This window comes from Lepidothrix coronata, unplaced genomic scaffold (assembly GCF_001604755.1).
Source record: "Lepidothrix coronata isolate B3197 unplaced genomic scaffold, Lepidothrix_coronata-1.0 Scaffold1, whole genome shotgun sequence".
Taxonomy (NCBI): Eukaryota; Metazoa; Chordata; class Aves; order Passeriformes; family Pipridae; genus Lepidothrix; species Lepidothrix coronata.
This window is the reverse complement of record NW_016690181.1, coordinates 4,530,337-4,553,866: the sequence shown is the minus strand read 5'-3', so window position 1 is coordinate 4,553,866 and position 23,530 is coordinate 4,530,337. Positions and strand designations below refer to the sequence as shown.

The 23,530-nt window shown below is 41.8% G+C and overlaps 1 protein-coding gene across 3 annotated transcripts; it reads left to right on the top strand.

Moving 5' to 3' along the window:
• The first annotated feature begins 1,788 nt into the window (after positions 1-1,788).
• C1QTNF4 (C1q and tumor necrosis factor related protein 4) lies at positions 1,789-22,446 on the top strand. 3 transcript variants are annotated; one of them, XM_017807004.1, is made up of 2 exons: positions 1,789-1,925; positions 20,908-22,446. In XM_017807004.1, exon 2 carries the CDS (start codon positions 20,913-20,915, stop codon positions 22,014-22,016), a length of 1,104 nt encoding a protein of 367 aa, XP_017662493.1. In that variant the 5' UTR covers positions 1,789-1,925; positions 20,908-20,912; the 3' UTR covers positions 22,017-22,446. The 3 variants fall into 3 exon arrangements, with proteins under 3 accessions (XP_017662493.1, XP_017662477.1, XP_017662483.1); XM_017806988.1 differs by lacking the exon at positions 1,789-1,925 and adding an exon at positions 12,727-12,895; XM_017806994.1 differs by lacking the exon at positions 1,789-1,925 and adding an exon at positions 20,664-20,745.
• The last annotated feature ends 1,084 nt before the right edge of the window (positions 22,447-23,530 follow it).

Genomic DNA, 23,530 nt, shown 5'->3' with positions numbered 1-23,530 from the left:
TTCAAGATGAGCATTCTCATTCCTGGGAGTTAGTGGTCCATTCATTCCTGCAGGAGCAGTAAATTGGGTGTTGAGTAATCTATCCTTTGAAATGTGTAAAGAAGATGTTAAGAGAGCACAAAATATGTTTAGGCAGCAGTACGAGCTGGATGTGAGCCCATACAGGATATACTCTGCTCATCTGACAGCTGTTATCAGACTCATATGAGGGTTATTTTCTAACTCTCTCATGTCTCATTCTGCCTGTCATCAACACCTTTGTTTTGCTCTGTAGGAGTGAAGATGAAAGATATAACATAGGGACAATGGGTAGAGATTTACGTAGTAGCAGGTATTTGGTATGATGTGCACACCACGTTAGACAAGCTATTGAGGGAAGTTCTCTTTATGTCAGAAATTGCCTTCTTGCACTAAAAAGCAAATGACTTTCTGGTCATTCCATCTGTCAGTCCTCTTTCTCTCTGAAGAAAGCTATTAGTTTTTCTTTCTTTTTTTTTTTTTCCCCACTCTCTTTCTATTGTAGGGATCAGCCTTGTGACTGGTACATGGGTGTACTGTGTACTCTGACACCTCATGAGGAAGGGAGGGAAGGGGAAAGGGGTTATGTGAAAACTGATTCAAATGTGTCTGTTACAGCAACGGGGGAAAGTACTGGTGTCTGTCACAAGAGGGTAAGTGGAGATGGAGGTTGGAAAGCAGAGCATGCCAACACAGGGCAACAAAGGCTGGACTATTCACTAGGAGAAGCATTACTTGGTGCCCCATCTGTACTCCGAGAGAGTACAATGCCATTTAAATTCCCCTCATAGCAGCCGGGTATAGGAGAGTGAAAGACCTTTTGCGTTGGACAGCTAGAACACTTTTTAAAGATTCAGACCTTTACATCTTCTTTCTGGAAGCCAACATGAGATTTTACAGGACTAACAATAAACATGCTTTACAAAACCCCAAATTTGCTCTTCAACACAGAACCGGAATGTGAAAAGCCTGCTATTTTGCTGTCAGCAGAAATCAATGGCAGCCTTCAAAGGAACAAGTACTAGCCTTGTTGTTGTTAGGTGATGATCTAAGGCAAGCCAAGCTTTCTAGAGAGAGAGACAAGCTTTTGATGAACCAAACAACACAGTTAGTCTATAGACATGCTTTGGGACTCACAAATCTCCAGAGCAGAAGGTCAGACATGAACATGCTCTCGGGTAGTCAAAACCCTGTCGTTTCCCCCAGTTACATCCTTTGGTCCAGCTAAGGCTATTAGCTCTCCCTCATGGACCTGACCGAGGACTGCCGGGGTGCGAGCACTGTCCCGGGTCGCTTAGCCCGGGACTGGAGGGCGCTGGGCTCTTCCCTCGCCACCCCCAGGGCAGTCCGGCCGGTCCCACACCGCTGCCCGGGAGGGGAGCAGCGCTGGGCGCTCCCCCGCTTCCCTCTGTCGCCGCAGACGCCACTGTGCTGAATGAAAGGCTGGTGCATAGTACCACGGCGCTCGTTTCCTGCGCCCTCTCCTCCCGGGAAGGCAGCAGGGAGCCCAGCCCGGTTTTGTCACTCCGCCGCATCGCTCCGTCGCCCTTTCCCGTGTGGGTGCTCACACGCCCCACCCTGGTACGCAGCGCCCGCCGGCGCCGCAGCCTCCCGAAGACCGACCGGACTGCGGCGGTGACAGGGACTCCGAGACCCTCCGCCCCGCCGCCCCCTCCCCTTCCCCTCTCCCGCCCGCCCCCGGGCCCTCCTCCCGTCACTGATTCGGCGCCGGAGCCCCGGGTGCCCGAGCCCCCCTCCCAGTCCCGGCCCCCGCCGCCGCCGCGGCTCCCGAGCTGTCAGTGCGCAGGCAGCGCCGGGGCCCCGCGCCCAGCATCGCGCCCAGCTCCGCGCCCAGCACCGCGCTCGGACCCCGCCGCCGCGGAGCCGCCACCGTGGGGCGGCAGCAGGTACCGTGCCGGGGGAGCCGCTGCTGCGGGGGCCGGGCTGCACCTGCAGGGCCGGGGACTAAGATGGGATCCCCCGGTCGGACAGGGGCGATAGAGCGGGACCGAGGCCCCGGGGGGAGGCCGCCGCTGCGGAGCGGTGCCCGGGCGGCGGCGGAGGGGCCGTCGGGGCTCTGTCGGCGGCCGCCGCGGTCCTTGGGAAGGCGGGCGCTCGGGGCAACTGCGGTGTCCCAGCCCCTGGCCTCTGGGGCGGCGGGCAGGGCGCGGGCTGAGCACCCTCCCTTCCCACTGAGCGGCTGGACAAAAGCGGGAAATGCCCGAGTTATCCTCCCTCACCCATTTTATTTCCAATATGAAATGACTAGAGTTTATGTGGGAAAAGGTATGAAATTTTGGCCCCACTTTGCACGGAGCCAAGGTTGGAAAACCTCCCAGGGACCAGCCATGGGGAAGAGAATCCTGGAAAATTTCCACAGAGGCAGTTTCTCAGGTGGAAAATAGCATTAATCTTCCATGGATCTCTAATCTCCTGGGGGAACTGAATATCAAGGGTTTTCCCAAGAGTGGCATATGCAACTGATTCTGTAATGTACAATTTTCTGTTAGACGAGCTAGTTTAATCCTTCTCTGTGTACTTGGCAATCCCACCATCATCTCTTCAACCCATTCCCGAAAAGCTCCCAGGGAAGTAGGTCAGTATTTCCAGATGATGTTTCTATTAGACACTGGATGCGTTTCTGCGATGCCGGCTGACTAGAAGGCAGCATTGTGACCCTTCAGTTTATGCACATACTGAATGAGCTGTGCTTCAATTATTCATTCTGATGCTATTGCAACCTTCTTCTCCAGGGACATGATGTGTAATAAGACTTTGAAACAGTTTGCCAATGAGGCTGCAATCTTGTCTAGGCATATGGCAGCTGTTTTCTTGTCTAGCCATTTTTAAGGGTTAATTTGTAGCAGTGAAAGGTATGTCAAGGAAGCATAAGGATTCCCGGTAAGGTAACATTACCCTCTACATCCCTTCTGTTTCCCTCTAAAAAGCCGTAATTCAGAGTACTGAATGGTTCGTGGACTAGGCTCTGCAAATGAGTTTTGAATTTTCCATCTGGAAGAACCAATACCTTCAAAGTACATTTGGTTTCTATAGTGGAGAACTTATGGCTTTGATATAGAATTGATTTAAATCTGATAATTTGTTGATGTTGTAGACATTTGCTATTTTGTAGATGAAGAAACAGATGCAGAAATAAAATACATTGGAACCAGAGATTTGACACCCAAACTTGGAACCCTGTTTGTTGTTATTTATGTTTACTGGTGTGATCATCTGTCCATTGTGCTGTGCTCTCCACTGATAAACTGCAAACCATTCATATTTTCCAAATACATGAGGCTGGGTGGACCCACAGTGGCAGCAGCTATACTTATGGAAAAACGGGATAACTACACTGTGACCTGTGGTCAATTAGGTGTGTGATAGCTTTTATACTCTCCTTTTTAATAACAGACATATTGCTGAACAGCAGCAAGCCTGACTGTTGAACGCCAGTTCTTGGAACACCAACTTTTGTATAAAAACCTGGATGAAAACAGGCACAGTGAGAAACATGGTATGTCAGAGGTGTAAAGAGACAAGATAGTTTGAACCTTCTGTGCAGAGCACCCTGTAATATGAAGACCAAAGGAAAAAGAGGCCAGTGCTAGTGGAACTGGGTGCTAGTGGGAAGCAGAGAAGCAGTGAACCTCCAAGAGATCACTGTCCTTCTGCCAGAATTTCCACATTCTTATGGTTAGTTGTAGGCAGAGAGCATTGAAACAAACTAATCTGAGAGTGACAGTAGACTTCCAAGATGGAGAGTACCTTTGAGAATATAATATTCTCAGCTGAGAAATGTCTCCCTCCAAGAGGTACTCATCTCTGCATTGACCCTAAGAATGAGAATAAAGAAAAAAAATAGGGCTTAAAATTGCTAGAGTCTTACAAATTATGAAGTCCAGGACTTTGTTATCAGCATCTGAGGTCAGATGTTAGGATTTGGTGGGTTTTATTCCTGAACTCTTCCATTCACCCATCCTTTTAAAACGCCAAAATATGAAGTATGGATTTTACTCGAAGATGCACAGTTAAGGAAAATGATGTTTCACTGAATTACAATTTACTGACTAGTTTGTAGGAGTAAGGATCTTTCTACTGTCTTGGACAACACATTAAGGCTTAGCAATTTGTTAGTTCATCATACAATATTTGAAAGACTGACCGTTATTTTCACCCAGTAAAAATTAAAAGCTTCGGCTCTGACATCTTTTTTGACGCACAGAAATTTAGTATAGATCCCATTGGTCAACCCGTACAAGCTGAAGTAAAGTCAGGACTTCATTTTTCCTTTCAGCTTTCCTTTACCTTTTCCTTTGACCCTTTTCTTGGTAAGGAAATTTACCTGATGTTCAAATGAGATAAGCCAGTAATATGCAATTACTGTGCTGCTGGCTCTCTGTCAATCCCTTGTCTACCCCGAGTGCTTTCTTGTCCCTGTAAAGCTTCTCTCTAGTTGCATGCTTCCTCTAGACAGATTAGAGAACAAAGGAGGAATTCCTGCTGCATCTAAGCAAAGGTCTGAGGTTTCCAGCAGAGGTAACACCACCAGAATCAGATGATCACAGAGCAAGCAGTGAGTGTTACTCCAGGGACTAATAATTGATTACCAGGGCTCCATCAGGAAACAGTAAAAATTCATAAAGTCCTATTTCTTCCTCTTCACCCTCCAGCTGATTAATTCATACCATGCATGTTTTCTGCTGTGCCAGGATCTCAGCCACAGTGCCTGGAAAACTGTCTGTATTTGGTTAAGGAATCTGGGGAGATTATGGTAATGCTTACTGTAATAAGAGCCAAAACTAGATGAGAGATTCAAGCCTCTGTTGTCAGGAGGAATACCAGATCATCACTATTCCAATGTACACAAAGGCTTACTTTCTGTTATGTGCCTGCTTATGACCATCATGGCTGGCATTTAATCTCCAAGGAAAGGATCCTGCAATCCTTTGGTCAAGAGCAGATGCAAACAAAATGTTTAGTCCATTGTAATCAACCAGCTGCCTTGGTGCTGCCCTTGAAGTTTATTCTTGTAACTACAGTGAATGTAATAAATTATGTAATTTCTAATATATCCCAAAGTCAATTAAGAGAAATGGTCACATCTTTCCCATTTATTTTTTCAGTATTCCAGCAGGTTTGACAGCATTAGCTTTTGTTCATTTTACATATTAAAAGATATTTGTGGCATGAGAGATTTAATTTGGGGTTGGTTTTTGTTTTAAGTAAAAGTTGAGATTCTTGACTGTGGTTACACATTAATTGAAATATTTGCTTTGGTGAGCCATGGGGCATAGCAGGTGAAGGAGGCTATAAACTGAATAAACATGATTATCTGAACGGGCAGATATTCTTTAAATAATATCAGAAGATTCAGAACTCATAATCTGTATGCTTTTAGTCTGTGCCAGTCCTTCAGAGAGGTCACAAGCTGCTTAACACTGATAGGATAGCTGTGTCGGGGTGTCCCGGATCTGCTTTTCTTCAGTGTTTTTAGGTGACCTGAATGGTAATTTAAGGAATGAGTAAATCACATTTTCCAGGGACATGAAACTGTGACACTTGAAATATGCTGGAGGAAAAGATTAGAATTCAAAAATTTTCCAACAAATTAGAAGAGCAGGACGAAATTTGGTAGGGATAAAAGCAAGATGCTGCAGTAAGGCAGAAATTATCAACTGCATAAGCACAAGACACAAGTAAATTACTAGGTTGCAACTCTGCAGAAAAGAATCTGTTATGATAGATCACAAGCTGAACATGAGTCAATGTCATGCTGTTGCAAATGAAGGCAAACATCTTGCTAGGATATGTAAAAGACATTGGAAGCCTGGAAGACATGAGAAATCCTCTGGCCTGTTCAGCATTGCTAAAGCTTCAGCTTGGAAGCTGTGCAAAGTTTTGGTTATTGCACTTTGAGAGACGTGCAATTCAATCAAAGAGAGTTGAGAGAAGGACAGCAGGACTCATCACAGGTCAGAAAAATGTGACCTGCAGGATGATTTGAAATAACTGAAATTTTTTAGAACAGAAATTTGACGGCGAAATATAACAGTCTTTAGATACAAATTAGAGGAGGGAACAATCTTTTCTTTGGGCTTATGGTGGACAGAATGGAAAGCAAGAAATAGCAGAAAGAATGATTATTGTAGACTACAAGGATAATTTTCTAGGACCTAGGAAAGTAAAACCTCTTGAATATTCTGTCTAGAGAGGTTCTGAAGACATTTTAAGAACAGGTTAGACAATTATCTCTGAAGAATCAAATAAGGGTAGTTATCCTATCATAGGAAAGCACCTTGTACTATTTAATGTTTTAAGTTCTCTTCTAGACAGTTCTTCTATCATTTTATAAAGGCAATACGATCATTTTGTGGAAGCAAAATAAAAGCAGTCTGCTGACCCTATTCTGATGTTTGTCTGATATCCAAGGATAGCACAGCACCAAAACCACAGACCAGGTCTTTCTGAAAAGAGTCTGAAAGAAAAGTAAGAGCTTCTAGAAGACCATCAGAAGAGGTCTCTCTTTTTGGAGAAGACATGGAGAATGAGACTTCCTGATTTCTCTGGAGCAGACACTTGACTGAGTCTATGAATTTTGAAAACAATAATATGGAAAAAGAAAAATGAATGAGTGTGAGCAGTTAGTAAGATTATCTGAAGTGAAGATACAAACTCTTCTAGTATTTTACTCCTTGAATGAAAGACTGTAGTCCAAAAATGCTTTTTTAGAGGTAAAATGAAATAAAAAAATGAAATTCAGAATAGAAATAAAATAAAGCATAGTTCTACAATTTATATTTTAGACACTTCTCCAGGGAAGGAAAATCTAGGTCTTCTGGTATTCATGGTTTAACATATATTATTTAATATAAATGGAACAGACAGTCCCCTGTGCATTCTGAGAAATCCTGGATCTCTGTGAGGAGACAGATAGAAAGAAATATAAGAACAATGATCAACTCTTCTGTATGCTGCAGTGGTGGGCTGCACATAAGATCCTGAATAGAACACATTCTGAGTCCAACCAAATAATTTTTTAGTCCTCTAAAGGCAGAGCAGTTTTTCTCTCTCCTCAGGCTCTAGACCTTTCCACTCAGACAAAAAGAAAAGCTCTTGGAGAAGTTAAAGACATACTTGGAGGAGTGGAAGTGGTTTTATACCACACAGGCAATAGGGAATTTTTTCTATGCAAAGAGGTACTCTCTGGGACTGAAAGGCTGCAAAGCAACTGCTGGAAAGAATCTGTGTTGAATGAACAAGACAGGGAGAAAATGAAAAATTAGGCTACGCTTTTTAGAAGGCAGTTTTCACGGAGCAGTTATTCAGTGAACTGTAGCATATTAGCACAATAATCTGTTGTAGTTTAAACAGTCTTACACTGGTATTATCCATAAGTTGATAGAAATCCTCGTATTTTGATTTACTCTGGGACATATAAGCACAAGCTGTAACACTATATAAGCTCTGATTTATTTACCCCCTGCCCCCATCTTCTATTACGGCTGGAGCACCTTGGGAAAAATAATTATATGCTTAGAAAGCCAGTGACTTGATGCCCCAGATATTTCAAAGTGAATTCACATCCCTTCCAACCAAGGACTGAGCAGTGCCTCAAGTTAGCTTGTACTGCATTGCCTGAGTTTATTTCATCATTCCTTTTCTCACCCTTCCCTTTGCTTTCTTTATTTGGGAGACAGAAAGGGTATCCAAAAGAAGGATTACTGTTATCTGATACTAAAGGAGGTTTAGCTTTGGAACAAGGTGGTTCTGGAAGGAAATAAAGCAAATATAGCCAATGTAAAAAAAAAAAAAATCCCATTTTTATTAATAGGAGAAGGCAACAAGATGAGAGGGTTGTTCTCCAGGAAATTTGTGAGGAAATCTGAAAAGAAGACTGTGCAGAAAAATACTGAACATACTGGAAGGTGTTCTGCAGATGGTAATCTCCTGGTGGAAGATGTTGATAATTGTCTTGAAAAAGAATGGTATTGGGCAGAAGTAGCTAGAAGGAAGGTAGGGGACTAAAAGAATTTAAATAGAGGGAGCACTGGCTTGAAATATGAACTGTATATGAACATTTGGATTTGGGGTGCATGAGTGGAATTCCTCAGTGTGATTGTGAGGAAATTGTGTAGGCTATTGCAAATGGCATTTCTCTCAGTATGAGCTGCATATTTAATGCAAAGTAATGATATCCAACCCTGCTTTAAATAAAGTATCTGCATAACAGGGGTTAGAGCAGCCGTATCCTTCATGTTCTTTATATTATGTCCAGCTAGGGTCTAAAAGTCAGGTAAAACCTGCCAGTGCATTGCTGCTGTTGTTATTTCAGTATTTTAGCAAAATTCTTTTCCTATAAGCAAAAATCAAAGGCATCAGCTTCAAGCTGTCAAAGGCAATTCTGCCTAGGAGGAAACTGGCTGGTCACGCAGATGAGCCTGGAATCTGTGAACACTTGACAGGCACTGAGCGGTTCCTCACTGTGAATGAGGAACTGATGAGTGAACAGCAGTGTCCAGCAGCACTTTTTGATGGTAATGCCAAAGCCTTTTGCCAGCAGCTTCCCAGTGCAGATGGAGTTTTACAGAAATAGTCGTACAAGCATTTCTACTGCCATTATGAATAGTCATACAAGCATTTCTACTGGCATTTTTTAAATACTGGAAACAATATAAAGCTAGAAAGCAGATATGGGAAAAACTTTGTAAAGCTTTGTGTGAATTGAGGAGATTTTTCAGTAAATGCTTCTCTCTGTTCCTCCAGCCAGGGCAGTAGATTCTGCATTGTAGGCAGCAGCACCTCTCTGTCAGATTGTCACAGAAAAATCCACATTCAAAAGCACACTGTGAAAACTTGACTTGTATGGAGTTTTGGGGAGGAACTTCACAGTTCCCTGTTGAAGAAGATGACAAGCTGATTAAATCCATGGACCAAAATATACTCAGAGTTAAAAAGTGAAAGCAGAAACTGTGGTTTTCCTGAAGATATCAGCTATCAATTCACAGTCTTGGGATGTCTCATTTTCAACAGCTGTAGCATTCTGAGAAATGGTTGCTAGTAAAATGGCTAAAAAATTGAAAGGACTGAGGTTACAGCTGTTTATAGACATTCCTCGGAGAGGTCTTGTTACAGGATTTGGCAGGAAAGACCACTGGAAATGGGGAACTACACATTGCTGGTTGTAAAGGGTCAGTATTAATAAACATGATGATGACTAACCCTGCTGATTTCCTTTCCTGCTCTTAATTGTGTAAGAAAGAATGCTGTTGGGTCAAGAACTGGATAAACCTGATTCCTTAAAAGCAATTGATATTGAAGATCACTGTATGTATCACAGAGTTTCTTTATTCACTGACTTCTGTACCACCCAGGGGAAGTTTCTGTCTCAAGACACTCTCTGGCGACAAAAATGAGGGTAGTCACATGCAGTGACTGTTCTTTCAATGTTTTTTCCCCAATCTGTATACCAATTCACTGGGTACAAAAGCAACAGGATTCTCATGGATATTAGGAAGGAATTATTTACTATGAGGGTGGTGAGGCACTGGAACAGGTTGCCCAGAGAGGTTGTGGATGCCTCATCCCTGGAAGTGCTCAAGGCCAGGTTGGGTGGAGCTTAGTCTAGTGGAAGGTCTCCGGCCATGGCAGGGGGTTGGAGCTAAATGATTTTTAAGGTCTCTTCCAACCCAAACCATTTTATGATCCTGTTGAACAATTAGAGAACAGAACCAGAGGAGAGACTTATTAATGTATGTGTACTTTGACTGACACCTCCTTTTCCCCAAAAAGAGTTTTGATTCTGGAATAATACTGGCCTCTACAGTGTGTATGATGATTGTTCTCCAGCTCCAGGAGGAGGGGCAGAAATGAAGATGCCAGAGCAGAGATGAAAGATACACAGATCTTAATGCCTTTTATCACTTTCTTCACTAAACTAGAGCTCAGTGCATTTCCAAATTGAGATGTTGCAGCATGTTGACAGTGAAGAGCAGCACTGCAGTGCAGTTCACAGAGTTCTCTGAGTTTCTTTACAGTAATGAAACAGCAGGTCATGAAAAGATATGAATGTGGGGTTTTGACTGAGTTTGATGGCAGATGTTAAAAGACAGCATGTTCTCCTGCCTTACCTGTCAAGACATGCTAAAAAACTTGCAAGGAAAGCAGCATTCCTGTAGGCAAATGCCCCAGTACAAATAGGTTTTTCAGATGGATTTGCAAAGCCTACCGTAGGAAAATACCACTCAGTAGCATGTGACATTTTCTCAAAGTATATTATAGTGAAGCCTTTGATGGATGAAATGACCAAAGCAATTATGTTTCCGTTGATGAAACATTTGATTTATCAGGCAAAAGAAGACGAACCTTAGCCTTTCTGAAAGTTTTTGTTAACTGCAGATAATCAAGATGGGAACCGGATTTACCCAACTTGTGAAAATTTTTGGCTGCATTGCTAAATCAGCTCTTAGCAGGCCATGAGCTCAGACATAACTAGGAAACAAAAATGCTTTTTGTTGTCATTGTGTGTAATCCCAGCTGGCACTCAGCTATCCATTAATTCCCTTAGGGGACAACTGCTGGACTCCACAGGTTCGTCCTAACTTTGGATTTGATGATCAACCTACAAGTACCAACATATTCCCTCTAGCTTTCACCCAGGTGGGTGATGTGACGGGTCTTAGAGCTATGACTGGAGGGCAGCATTCCAGTGAGTATGGAAGGGATTGAAAGCAACTTCTGCAGGCACAGAGTTCCAGAAAAAAATGATAATTATTTGCCAGCTCAAGTGAGAAAGAGAAGGTATGGCTATGCAGCTAGAGAAGAAAACAGAAAAGAAAAATCTAAAACTTGGTTTTTTTGTTTGATTAGAACCTTACATAGCAGTTAAATTAAAATCTTGTATTGGCTGATACAAAGTGCAGCACTGACTCACAGAGAGAAAATTGAGGACAAAAAACCATCACAGAGAGGACAATGAACAAACCTTGAGAGTACATCACAGGTTCCAATATCTCTTGTAATATCAGCTCACTTTCAAGTACAACAGACTTCAATAGGAAGGTGTTACACAAAAGTTACAATTCCTGTAATATATAGGCAGTCAAAATTGCTTTCTTAATTAGTGCACCTTTGTGGGACTCAGATTCCACAGGTTCCTATTAGTTCCTGGACAAATAAACCTACTAATAACAGCTATTTTCATTCTTAGTGAGGAGATGAGAGGAGAACATGAAAGAATCACTGCAAGATTTTGCCCAACTGATGGTGCTGCACCATTCTGCTCGATGACTGGTAATGGGAATGAAAGTGGCAATGACTGGTAATGGGAATGAAAGTGGCAATATGGAACAGGAAGCAAAGCCAATACATCCTGTGTTTAACTGGAATATTTACTCTCATCTTGATGGCATTTACTTTAATGTCTATAAATATTTGTTACAATTAAGGATTGAAAGAAAATTGACAAATACAGCATCAACTCTGAGAACAGCCCAGGAACCTCCTCTTCCAGTGAGCGTGATCAGAGGATGAAAATATTCATTCAGCTGCACTGAAGAAAACTGCTGCTTAGATGCATAGAGGAAAGTGTGGTTAAAAAAAAAACAAAAATCAAATACCTATATTGCAGATATATTTGTCTATAGTAAATACCATAAATACCTACCCATAGTCTCTGAACTGTTTCTAGACTTTCATTTATTAACAGAGGGAGTGGGGATTTTCCTGAGAGCTAAACTTCCTTCACTGGAAGTGATGTAGAAAAACTACTAGAAAGAGCCATGGTGTGTAACAATAAAACAGAAAGAATAAAGGGGTTAGAATCTGAGTTGATTCCAGAGTACTGATTCCAGTGTCATTCTGCCTACCTAGTGTTTCCACTTTGTCACTTACAGCTCAGTTTACCTAACTGAGTTTAATGCAGAGATTTTATTTTTTTAAATGTCCCTAAGGATGTGAGCTACACCACCACTTCAGGAAAACCTACTAATAACCTTGTGTTCAGGGGAACTGTCTAAACAGCTTTTTCATTCTTTATGAACACTTTCAATTCCCCATGCTCCATTAGTTATTGGGAAAAAACATTTATCTTTTTCCCACACAAACTCTTACTAAAAGAGAAAAATGGCAACAGTAGTCTGTGATGCTGAATCCATCTGCATTTTTCTTAGTTTCCCAGATTTTGTCTCCTAAACAGAAAAGTCCTCTGCGAACACTTATCAACTTTCTTCATCATTGCCTCTTAAGTCAGTCTCTCATGGTTTGTATAGCTATAACCTTCCTCTTCACATTCTTTTGCAGCACTGCTCTGGTACTAACTGGATCTTGCTTGTTCATTTCAGTTTGTCAGATGATGAAATAAAACCATTTTATTTCATAGACTTATAGGATCATGAAATGGTTTGGGTTGAAAGGGACCTTAAAGATGACCTGGTTTCAGCCCCCCTGCTATGGGCAGGGACACCTTCCATTAGACCAGGTTGCTAAAAGCCCCATCCAACCTGGCCTTCCAGGGATGAGGCATCCACAGCCTTTCAGGGCATTTTGTTCCAGTCCTTCACCACCCTCACAGTAAAGAGTTTCTTGCAAATATCTAATCTACTTTCAGTTTAAGGTCATTCCCCCCTTGCGTTATCACTTGTAACAAGTCCCTCTTCTGCTTTCTTGTAGCCCCCTTTAGGAACTCGAAAGCTGCAATAAGGTCACCCTGAAGCCCTCTCTTCTTCAGGTTGAACAAATCCAGCTCTATCAGCCAGTCTTCATAGAAGAGGTGCTCCAGCCCTCTGATCATCTTTGTGGCTTTTCTCTGGGCTCACTCCAACACGTCCATGTCTTTAACATCCCATCCAGGATATTAAGTTTAAATATCTTAAGCCAGGTGAGAAATTTAAAACAAAACAGGTGCGTTGCTGGGACAATCTTTCTGGCAGTGTCTTTGTGCCTTATATGGTTTTACTTCTATGGTCAAAGCAAAAAAAACCCAGGACTTCTGTGAAGAAGTCTTGCTGCTACATGTCTTCTAGCCCAGCCACCTGGAACAACAAAATTGCCCTCTACTCCATTCTCTAAGGTCTCTGTGTCTTCCTCTCTCTTTAGAACTAGTTTTTGAACCATGCACTCTGCCTCTGGAGCCCTCTTCTCTCACTGTCTTAACTGAGATCTTTATGGTATATGCTGCCAAAGTGTCAGTTACTTTCTTTTACCTCCTGGTATTCCAGGCCAGACTCTCCGTTAATCCTTTATGCCAGTGTGATTTGCCTTCTGGTGCAGGAATACAGTTCCTGCTGGAGAGATGGGATGCTCCAACAAAGCCTTGTTCCACAGGCTCAGCATCTCTTGTGGCCACCTGGAGAAAGAAATGCACACATAAACCAGGCTATAAAAGGAAATTAGGTTTTGGGGGTGAGAAAAGAGATGGTTTTAACTTTGCATTACTGTAACTGCAATGGGATTCATGTGAAAATTCCTACTGTTGAAATGGTCTCAGTGTTTTATGTCTAAAGGTAGCAGTGTTAAACAAACACTGCACAGCAACAGATTTCTGGCTTTCTCAGGCTGTGGTTTTCAGTTTCCTCTGGCCCTGGTTTCACAGAAGCTGTTGGTCATTGAACTCATTTCCAGCAATGGCTAGTTTTTTCACTAATTACTGCCTGTGTAATTTCAATGATTGCTTATCAACAGTTGGTTTAACTGCATGTGCAGAACAACTTTATAGTATTCAATACATTTCATGAACTACAGTTTAAACTAACAGATTCTAACAGTGTTTTCTGTTCTTCCATTTCTGATCAGTGTTAGAGTATGTTTCTTTGCTTTACAGTTTTAGTCCTGTTTGCTTGAGCAGTGTATATGTGGTGGAGAGGTAGATTTGTGTCGTGTGTTCATTTAGAAAAGGATGTAAAAAAAAAATATTACATTTAAAGCATTAGTTTGGTAGAATAACTCTTTGCTCTCATCTAGGGTTTATCCAGCTATCTTCTCTACTAAACCCCCATTTTTTCTGTCTAAATTAAAATATTTTTAAATATACATAGTAGCCAAAACAGAAGACACAGTGTGTCACTCTGTCCCTTCAAATATGTATGACAAATTTTCTTGAGTGCTGTTAAATAAGAAAAACCTTAATGTCGGAACAATCATATTTAATTTTGGTCAGTGAATACACATCATTTTATATAACATCATTTTAGCTTAAATAGGGTTGTTAGGGCTTTGGTTGAAACATAGCAGGTTTAATTCATATTCTGAGGTGCAGGCTGACATTAGAGGCTTATGCCAAAATACAGTCTCTCCATTTCCTTTTCCCCAGTATGGCTAGAGTTGAGGCACTTCAAAATATTTTTTGTCTCTCCACAGATCTTTGAGTACACAAAGGCTAGTTTATAATGTTAAAAGACTCCCTTGACTCAAGGAAACATTCAAAATTAAGTACTTTCTATATTAATGCCACACAGTTCTGTCATTGAAAGTGTGGCTTAGAGTTTCCAAAAAACATTCAATGTTTTACCTCTCAGGATTGTTCCAAAGTTAAAAAAAACCCACATTCATCAAAAGCAAAGAAAGGCCAGAGCCATAAGTGAGTCTCTGATTTTTTTACTCTTGTACTCTTTATACAGATTTCGCTTTTGAGGGTGTGCTACAATTAATTTCTCCTTGATGTTGGAAGAAGTGGTACATTGCATTTGCATCATTATCTGATGGTCTTAATATGTATCAGATGAGTGGAACAGACAGTATGTGGTATCTGGGGAAAAAAATCTTGCTAACTAGAGTCCAAGAGAGATGTTCATTACACAGGCTTTCACTGATTCAAATAATTGAAACATTTGCAACTGTCCTTAGATATTAGGGTGAGAGCTAGGAAGAACATGGCTTTGCTCTTGCAGCTTAGAGGATTTAAGAGCCTTTTACTAACAGTTAATCCAACTGCACTACTTCAATTTTGTTTCATATCTCTTCAGCGATATTCTGGGCAAAAATTCCCACTGAAATTAAAGGACTCTTGCATAAGGTAGGACTAGGGAATCTAGATAATTAGTATTTTGGAATAAAAAAAAAAAACCTTGTGAGTTTTACAAGCATGTCAGGCCTGCAAGTCTAGAAATTGGGTGACCTTTCTATTGTTGAAAGTCCTTTTGTACATCTGTGGATTTAAGCAGAAGAGTAAAACTGATTGTCTTTTCACTGGTGGATTGACTCTGTTCCAGGACAGAAAAATCACCTCTAGCAAACACAAAGCTATTAAAATTTCCTGGGTCACGCAAATGGTGAATTCTGACTTTCTTTTCAAGGAACATTTGCAACTCTTGTTCTGCTATGTGAGTCACTACCATTTAGCCCCTTCTTTTCAGGTCATTAATTTAATGTCAGTGCCTTTGAGAATTTTTTAGCTCCATCATGGGTTTTGTGCCTCCAATTCCAAAATTAGGTTCTTGACTACTTCTCTGTGGGCATCTGTCTCTGTTGGTAGCATAAGGGCAGTAGCATACCTGGTTTATCCCTTGGGTCTGCTTAGCTTCATTACATACTTCTGTGGTGTTGAGACAATAAGGAATGGTAGGGTAGGGGAAAAGGGCTCTGATTCATATTTAAGTGTAGTGAGAATAACACAGCTGCTATCTATGACATATGGTAAAGACCCACTTCTCATCTCTAGCCTGGGTCTTCCACCTCACTCTTCAGCTTTAAAACTTATGCCATAGCATCAGACTTAAGGCTGATATCTCAGTGTCCATGGCCAGCTTCACATTCCGGGTGCTATCTCTTCTGTGCTGGAAGAAAATTATACCAATAAAAGACTTGGGCATCAGAAACACTTTCTAGGGGAGCAAGAGAGCATTTTGGAAGCTTTATCTTTCAGAAGTAGTATGCTAACACTCAAGTCCAAAAGTTGGTCATGAGCTACCTCTGTTTATGGCACCCCTGTAGCTAGGTGAGCCTTCCTAATGATTGGGAAATCATTCTTAGACTGGTTTAGTGTGACACTTTATTAGATACTTTTTTATATGCTTTCTAAATTATTTTTAAAAGAATCTAAATAGTTCTGAAAGTGCTGAGTGGGAGCTGTCAAGGAAACAACTTGCTAATAGAAACACAACGTAATTAACTGCTTAATTTAAATGATTTGCCAGAAGAGCTAATAAATAAGGGGCAGCAGCAGCAGAGGGTCTTTGCAACTGTACCAAGTGATCCAATATTTAATAAGTGACCTTATTACAGAGAAATTAGCTTTTAAACAGAAACAATGTCATTTGAAGGATCATAAGGTAAGAGGCACTGCAAAATTTATTAAGCTGTTTTGTCTTTTTGTGCTTTTTGACCAGCAGTGGTGTGCTTGCAGTATACTCCCTGACTCCTGAATATGCTCAGTGAGCTCTGGAGCACATTTTAGAACCAGACTCGTTGTTAAAAATGCAAATGCCAAATCTTCTCCTCTCATTTCTTGTCTCAAGAGCATGCAGCCATGTCACAGTCATCCTGGTTCTCCATGAAGCCACACCATGGTGATCACAGGGATAACAATGGATAAGTATGAATCAGAAACATCTAATAGCCCTTATAAGTTTGCCTTTAGGTCTCAGTTTTCTAAGCTGGAAGCTGGTATGAGTCTGCCATGCTAGATGTAGCACTCTGCACTCTGCAAAAATTATACTGCTGAATCAGAAGCTGAGCTCCTGTTGTGACAGTTTGGGATTTGGTTCTTGGTGGGATGGTAGGGTCTGTTAGTATTTTTTAAATGGCAGCAGTAGCCAAACGCTATACAGACATGGGAAGAGAGAGAGTCTTTGCTCTGAGGTACTCATAAACTAAGTGACAAAGTATGGAAAAATAAAGACAGCATGGGAGCAGATGCATTAATAGTTCCATTGAAAATGCTTTCTTAAATTTGCTGGATGGAAGATAGTCTGTCTTTTAGACCTGACATTAGTTGGTTATTTCTATGTAAGTAACATGGCTAGGGTTATCAGCAAGTGAATTTTCAACAGTGAGAAGGCAGTAGCCATGGAATTCAGTTATGGAATCAGGAATCATGACATAAGTCCTCTCCAGTCCAAGCTCCTGCTGAAAGCAGGACCAACACTGAATGCAGATCAGATTGCTCACAACTTAATCCAGTCTGGTTTGTAAACTTCCAAGTATGGAGATTTTGCAATCTCTCTGGGCAAACTTACATTCTTACGTGCCTCATGGCAAATGGTTGCATGGCATGGAATTATTCTGCTTATATCTGTTCTGAATCTTCCACTTTAGATGTTATGACCATTGTCTCTTATTCTTCTACCATAGCCATCAGTACCTAGCACTGTCATCTCAGTAACCTCTAAAAGCACTGGAAGGCTGCTACTAGACCCCTCCAAAATTTTTCTTCTCCAGGCTAAACAAGCCCAGTGCCCTCAGCCTCTCCTCATAGGGCAGGTGCTCCAGACCTCAGCCATCTTGGCTGCCCTCTTCTGGAGTCACTCAAGTGCCAACTAAAGAGGAATAATCACAGCCTGTTGATACTGGCTGCTTTCTGTTGATGCACCCTGGAATGTGTTAGCCTTCATTACCTGCAGGGCACAGCACTAACTCAGGTACAAATTATTGTTCTCCAGGACTCATAGATCCTCTTTAATAGCACTGGTCCCCAGCTAGTTCGTCATCAGCCTGTACCAACACACAGGGTTAGTCCATCCCAAATACAGGAATTTGTATTTATCCTTACTGAATTTCTTTTCATTCCATTACGCCAGCCTCTCCTAGGTCCCTCTGAATAGTAGCTTTGCCTCCAAGTATCTGTTTTAGTGTCATGTGCAGTCTTGATCAGTGAGTGTTCTGTGTCCCTCTCCAGAATATTGATAAAAAATACAAAAGAGGACACCTGAAATTAAATATTAAGGACTCATTCTTGAGCCTGATAACCCAGTTGGTTTTTCACCTGCTTATCTAACATCACAACTTGGATAGAGGAATGCTCTCGGAGACTGTAACAAAAGCCTTGCTAAAGAATAGGTGACCTCCACTGGTCCCTTCCCACAAGAAGGCAATCAGTTTGATTAGATGCAATCTACCTTCAGTTGAACAATATATGCTAAATGACATGTACTTTGACTAGAAATGCGTTCCAAGAAGAATATTCCATTATTTTCCCAGAGACTAAAGTGAGGGGCTATCCGGTTGACTAGCCTGTAGTTTTTCAGGTTGTCTCACTTGTGCTTTCTGAAGATGGATGCAACATTTGCCTTTCTCCGGTAACCAGGGACCTCCTTTGATCTCAGTTACCTTTCAAAGATGATAGAGAGTGGCCTCAGTTGACATTAGTCAGATCTCTCATCACCCTTCAGTGCAGCCCATGGGGTTGAGGAGAAGAAGCCTAGGTCAGGAAAAACATTCTGAATTCAGGGGCATGGAGGAAAATATGGAGGTGTTGTCATGTGCAGAGTGTGAGCTTCAGACTAAGTTTGTTAGAGAAGCCCTCCCATTGAGTCACAAAGTGCAGAAAGGACTCCCTTGCTTTCTAAACTCCTTCTCAGAGAGGAGCCTAAGTGCAGCACGTTCCAATCTGGATCCAATCGGGATCCAATCTTAGCCCCAGACTTAATCAATGGTTTATATCTAAAGAATTAAACTGGTGTAATTGTACTTTTCTACAACTTTGTCCTGCAGAATTAAGGATGGCAACCCAAATATATTTATATATATACAACAAATGATTTATTTAAATTTCTTACAAAAATTATAATGATTAGGAAAAAAAGCTTAATTAGAATAATTTACAACAAAGTATGAATAGCTGTAACTACTAGCAAAGTCCACTGTTTTTGAAGCAATATTGAGGTAATTCTATTAAAGCAAATATATTGAAGTAATTATATTAAAGCTAACAAAACAATTATTAAGTAGAGATTGATGTTACTTACCTATGCCAAAAACCATGGGCAAATATCTTTCACTCAGCCTTGAGGAATAACCATCCCCACTCAAGGGAAGGATCTTCACACACCTTAGGGAGGTATTCTAGGAGTCCTTGCTGTGCAAAAGTGGGACTGCCTTTAAAGCATAAAGGGATTCACTGTCAGTCCTATGCATTTTTTAGATTATGTGTTATCAGGCTTACTCCACAAAATATGCTTTGTGCTGGAAGGGATGGTAGCAGCCCTTTAGTTTCCTTTGCTCAACACTTCTGACTCTCACTTCCACATTAGGACCTGCACATCCTTGCTGCTCCCAGCCTCAGTCAGGGAGCCTCTGTCTTACAGGTCCTTGTGGTGGGTTTGATAGTTTGGTCAAGCTGGTCTCATATTCTTCAACACTAAGAACAGCAGACCCTCCTCACTCAATCTTATCACTGATCAGCAGACTCTCCTTGCTCAGGCCATCACTGATAAACTTGTAAGACAAATTTCATCTAATCCCTGATTAGGCAGAGAGTCATGCTACAGGTATCTGTGAGAGAAGAAATCTAATGTAAAATTAGGACATGGATGGATATTTGTTTTTGTCTTTGCTAGTGTGTCATTTTCATGTAGTTAAGTGGGAATCTAATTCATTGGGTTCATATCTATTAAAGCTGCATCTCAGATTTCGGTTTTATTCTTAAGTGTGAAAGAGCACAGACTGTAGGTCAAACTGAATTCCTGCTGGTGAGTGATGCTAGGTATCACATCTTGCCAAAACAGGATCCCATTGCCACCTCACAGTCTATGTGGATTCCATCTGCTTTGCTTCTATTATTAGGCCATCTCAGATGATTCAAATATTTACCTCTTTATCCTTTTAAATTCAGGATTTGTCTTCAGCCCTCCCCCCAGTAAGTTGCATGTTTTGCTCCAGTTCTGCTGGTCTGTGAATTCTTTGTTTGGAGGCTGGCAAGACACCAGTTCTAGGGTGACAGATGGAGCAGACTGCAAACCAGGCAGCTGCCTCCTAGCCTGAATGATATTTTAATAAGCACAGAGAGGTGACAGAGAGAGGCGCTTCTCACTGGAATGACTGGCAGTTTTGTTTTCAGTCTGAAAGCACTAATAGATAATTTTTGGCCTCAGTCCAAAAAAAAAAAAAAAACCCACAGAAATCAGAAACAGAAAATCCTATTAGCTCCTAATTTATCCCTCTTCTTTTTAGGGTCAAAGAAGTTTTTTATGTCTGGTCTATTATCCAGATTGTTTCCCCATTTTTGGTATTTTAATTCTCTCTCAGGAACTGCATACTTTAGGAGACTTTCCTTTTATTTACCATTTTTTTTTCCTTCCTTTTTTATTATTTCAATTCCTTTTTTATTATTTCATTGTCTTCCTTCCCTAAATATTCCCTGTTCTTCATATTTCTTTACACTCTTCACAGGTTCATGTTGAAGTCTGAATAATGGGATCTAACAACTTGGCTTCTAGCTTCCACATCCTGTGAAACAGCCAGTGCAGTGCAAGGCAGTGGCATCTGCATAGGAATCTCTAGAGCATGTGTCCTCTTCTCCCTGCCCTTCAGTTGTATCTCAGTCGTATAATACAGGGTTTGTGTAGGGCTTTGTTTTATCCTTACAAATAAAAGCACAACAAAAGGGGGCTCTGGCAAAGCCCCAACAGGCTTTGAGATCCCTCTGCGTTGCGAGCAACACAGTGTTCTGCAGACAAACTGTAGGATAATCAGGCTTTCAAAGGAGGAGATTCTTTTTCTTCCAATGAGTACAGGTTAAAAAAGATCCAGCTCTTGCTAGGAAAATATAAGACTGGTGCTGGGATCTGAACTGAGGTATGGTCCCATACACTGCTCAGAGAACACACTGGAAACTTCTCAATACTTGGACATAGACCTTCATGGCTGCATAGCAAGTCTACAGATCTGGGTTTCAACTGGTGTATGAGCTGTAAATTAGTGGTATTCCTGCTAAAATATGCTTCTTTTTTCTTTCAGATACAATGATGTCACTGAATGCTCGGATCTTCTTTGGCTTCCTTTGCTGCATTATTTTTGTTCCTACAGATGGCTTCCCTGCAGACACCAGTACTGAATTTCGCTCTGCTTTCTCTGTGGCCAGAACCAGCAGCATGGAAGGAAGCTCCGAGATGGTTATTACCTTTGACAAAGTGTATGTGAATATTGGCAATGATTTTGATCCCAAGACTGGATTGTTCCGCTGTCGAATCCCTGGAGCCTACTACTTCTCCTTCACTGTTGGGAAATACCCAAAGAAAAACTTGTCTGTCATGCTGATGAGAAACAAGAATGAGGTGCAAGTAATTGTGTATGATGAACATCACCGCAAGGAACGGAAGGTAGCCAGCCAGAGTGCCATGCTGCAGCTTGATTATGGCGACACAGTTTGGCTGCGTTTACATGGAGATCCCAAGTATGCTCTTTACAGCAACGTGGGCCCCTATACAACTTTCAATGGCTACCTAATCTATCCTGACACTTCTGCCTTCTTCCAGAATGCTCTTAGCTCCCAAGAGCTGGGGCCACACCCTCACAAAATTCAGCAGCTTCCCAGAGAGCAGAGTGAAGCTTCACAGCGACACATGTTATCTGATCAACCAAACAGGGTACAAGACCCTCGTTCTGCATTTTCTGTTGCCCGCTCACAGAGTCTCCTGGGGACAGATAATAAGCAAACCCAGCACGAGCCAATCACATTTGACACAGAGTTTGTGAACATTGGAAAGGATTTCAATTCTTCCACTGGTATCTTCTCATGCCGTATACCTGGTGCGTACTACTTCTCCTTCACCATTGGCAAAATGCCCTTTAAGACTATGTCTGTGAAACTTATGAAGAACCACAATGAGGTACAGGCCATGATCTATGATGACAACCACTCCAAGAGGCGAGAGATGCAGAGTCAGAGTATCATGCTGCCTCTGCAATATGGGGACACGGTTTGGCTCTACAGCCATCAGCACGATGGCTATGGTGCCTATAGCAACCATGGCAAGTACATAACCTTCACGGGCTTCCTGATCTATCCAGAGGCTCAGCCGAAGCGGCTTTCAGGTGCCAGCTCACTTCAAGGGTCAAATAATTAAATGCAGATGTTAAAGGAGCATAAGAAGAGCCAAGATGCCATGAACTTGAGTATAGCTCCTCTTTGAATATCATCCTCTGCTTTGAGCATGCTATCATGTGTCCAGTGCTTTCCTTATGCTGCACGCTTTTGTGCCCTGTCTGCAGGGCCACAGCTGTGTCTGCCATTCATCTTTAGAGAGGCCTTTCAGATTGTACCTGCGCGTCCTGTGTTGGTGTTTGATTTATGCATAAAGCATGAGGTAGTTTTGGGGCAGGGGTGGGGCGGTGTAGTGAGATGCTGAGGATCAGAAAACCACTGCATTCATGTTACTGCATGATCCCCAGCATCCAGAGAGCAAAGGATGTGTTGACTTTCCTTGTATATCTGGGGAGGGAATAAATGTAATGGAAATGAATGTAATAAAAATACAAAAGACGTAAAATGTTCTCAGTTTGAAATTTGTTGCTACTTTGTAGCTTTTGTACTTGTTACTGGCTGAGGTACCAGCTCAGGTGAGAAAGCAGCATGGTGATTGTATGACCTGCATTATGTGTTACTGAGCCAGTCTGTCTGTGTACACTCTTTTTTGTCACTTGTGTGTGTGAAGGGTTGGTACCTCTTATGATTTAATTGTAAATTTCACAATATTTGGTGCTTTTCTTAGTCTGATGTAGATGAAGTCAAGAAGTTGTGTTTGAGAATTTCAGCTTCCATGTCATGGAAAGAATACATATAGAAACAAACAAAAAAGTAGGCTTCTAGCCTTTGTACTGAAAGATGAGGGCTTAAATCCAGGAACAGACCATCCTGTGAAAGTTTGGAAGCAAGATAAGTATGAAGAAAAAAAATGTATTTTTAAATCTCTGAAGATTTGGGTCAAGAGCAGGCTCATAATGTGTAAGTGTGAGTAGTATCATGCCATGCACTGCTGACTGCGGGGGCATTACATTTCCCAGAAATGAGTCCCTTGAATACGAGGGTACTGCTAACCTGCCATGTGCTGCATCGATAGCCTAGTGCAAGCATGATCAAAGGAACCATGAAGTGATGTTTTCAGCACCTGTGTTCCAGTGTTTTCTTACACACTATGTTCTCCCGAGCTGTAGTGCAACTGTAGGGAGGCCATTGTGGCTGTAGAGGACCCTGCTGTGTTCCTGTGGTTGGACGGACAGACAGACAGGCAGTCGGCAGGATCCATTGAGGAGGTAGTAGGAGCAGAGGAGTCTGGAGGCTTCATCGTGGCACCACTGGTGCTGTTTCAGTTGAGCTAAACTCTGTTTTTTCTCCCTAAAGGACATAAACTGCAAAAGTGCATCCTTTCAAGCATGCACAAAACTTTGCGACATCACTTGAGTTGAATTTATAATCTGCTCAACAGATAGCAATGCTCTTAAACTACTACTAACAAAATCCTGAGTTCGAAGCAGTGTATTTGCATCTGAGTCATAAGCCAACCCACTCAGCCTTTATCCATACGTTCATATGGCTCAGACTGTATATTCTCCAGCCAGATAGTATTTTCATGCACTAGTG

Coding starts and splice junctions, on each gene's coding strand:
- C1QTNF4 (XM_017807004.1), top strand. CDS start 20,913: ATGATGTCACTGAATGCTCGGATCTTCTTTGGCTTCCTTTGCTGCATT.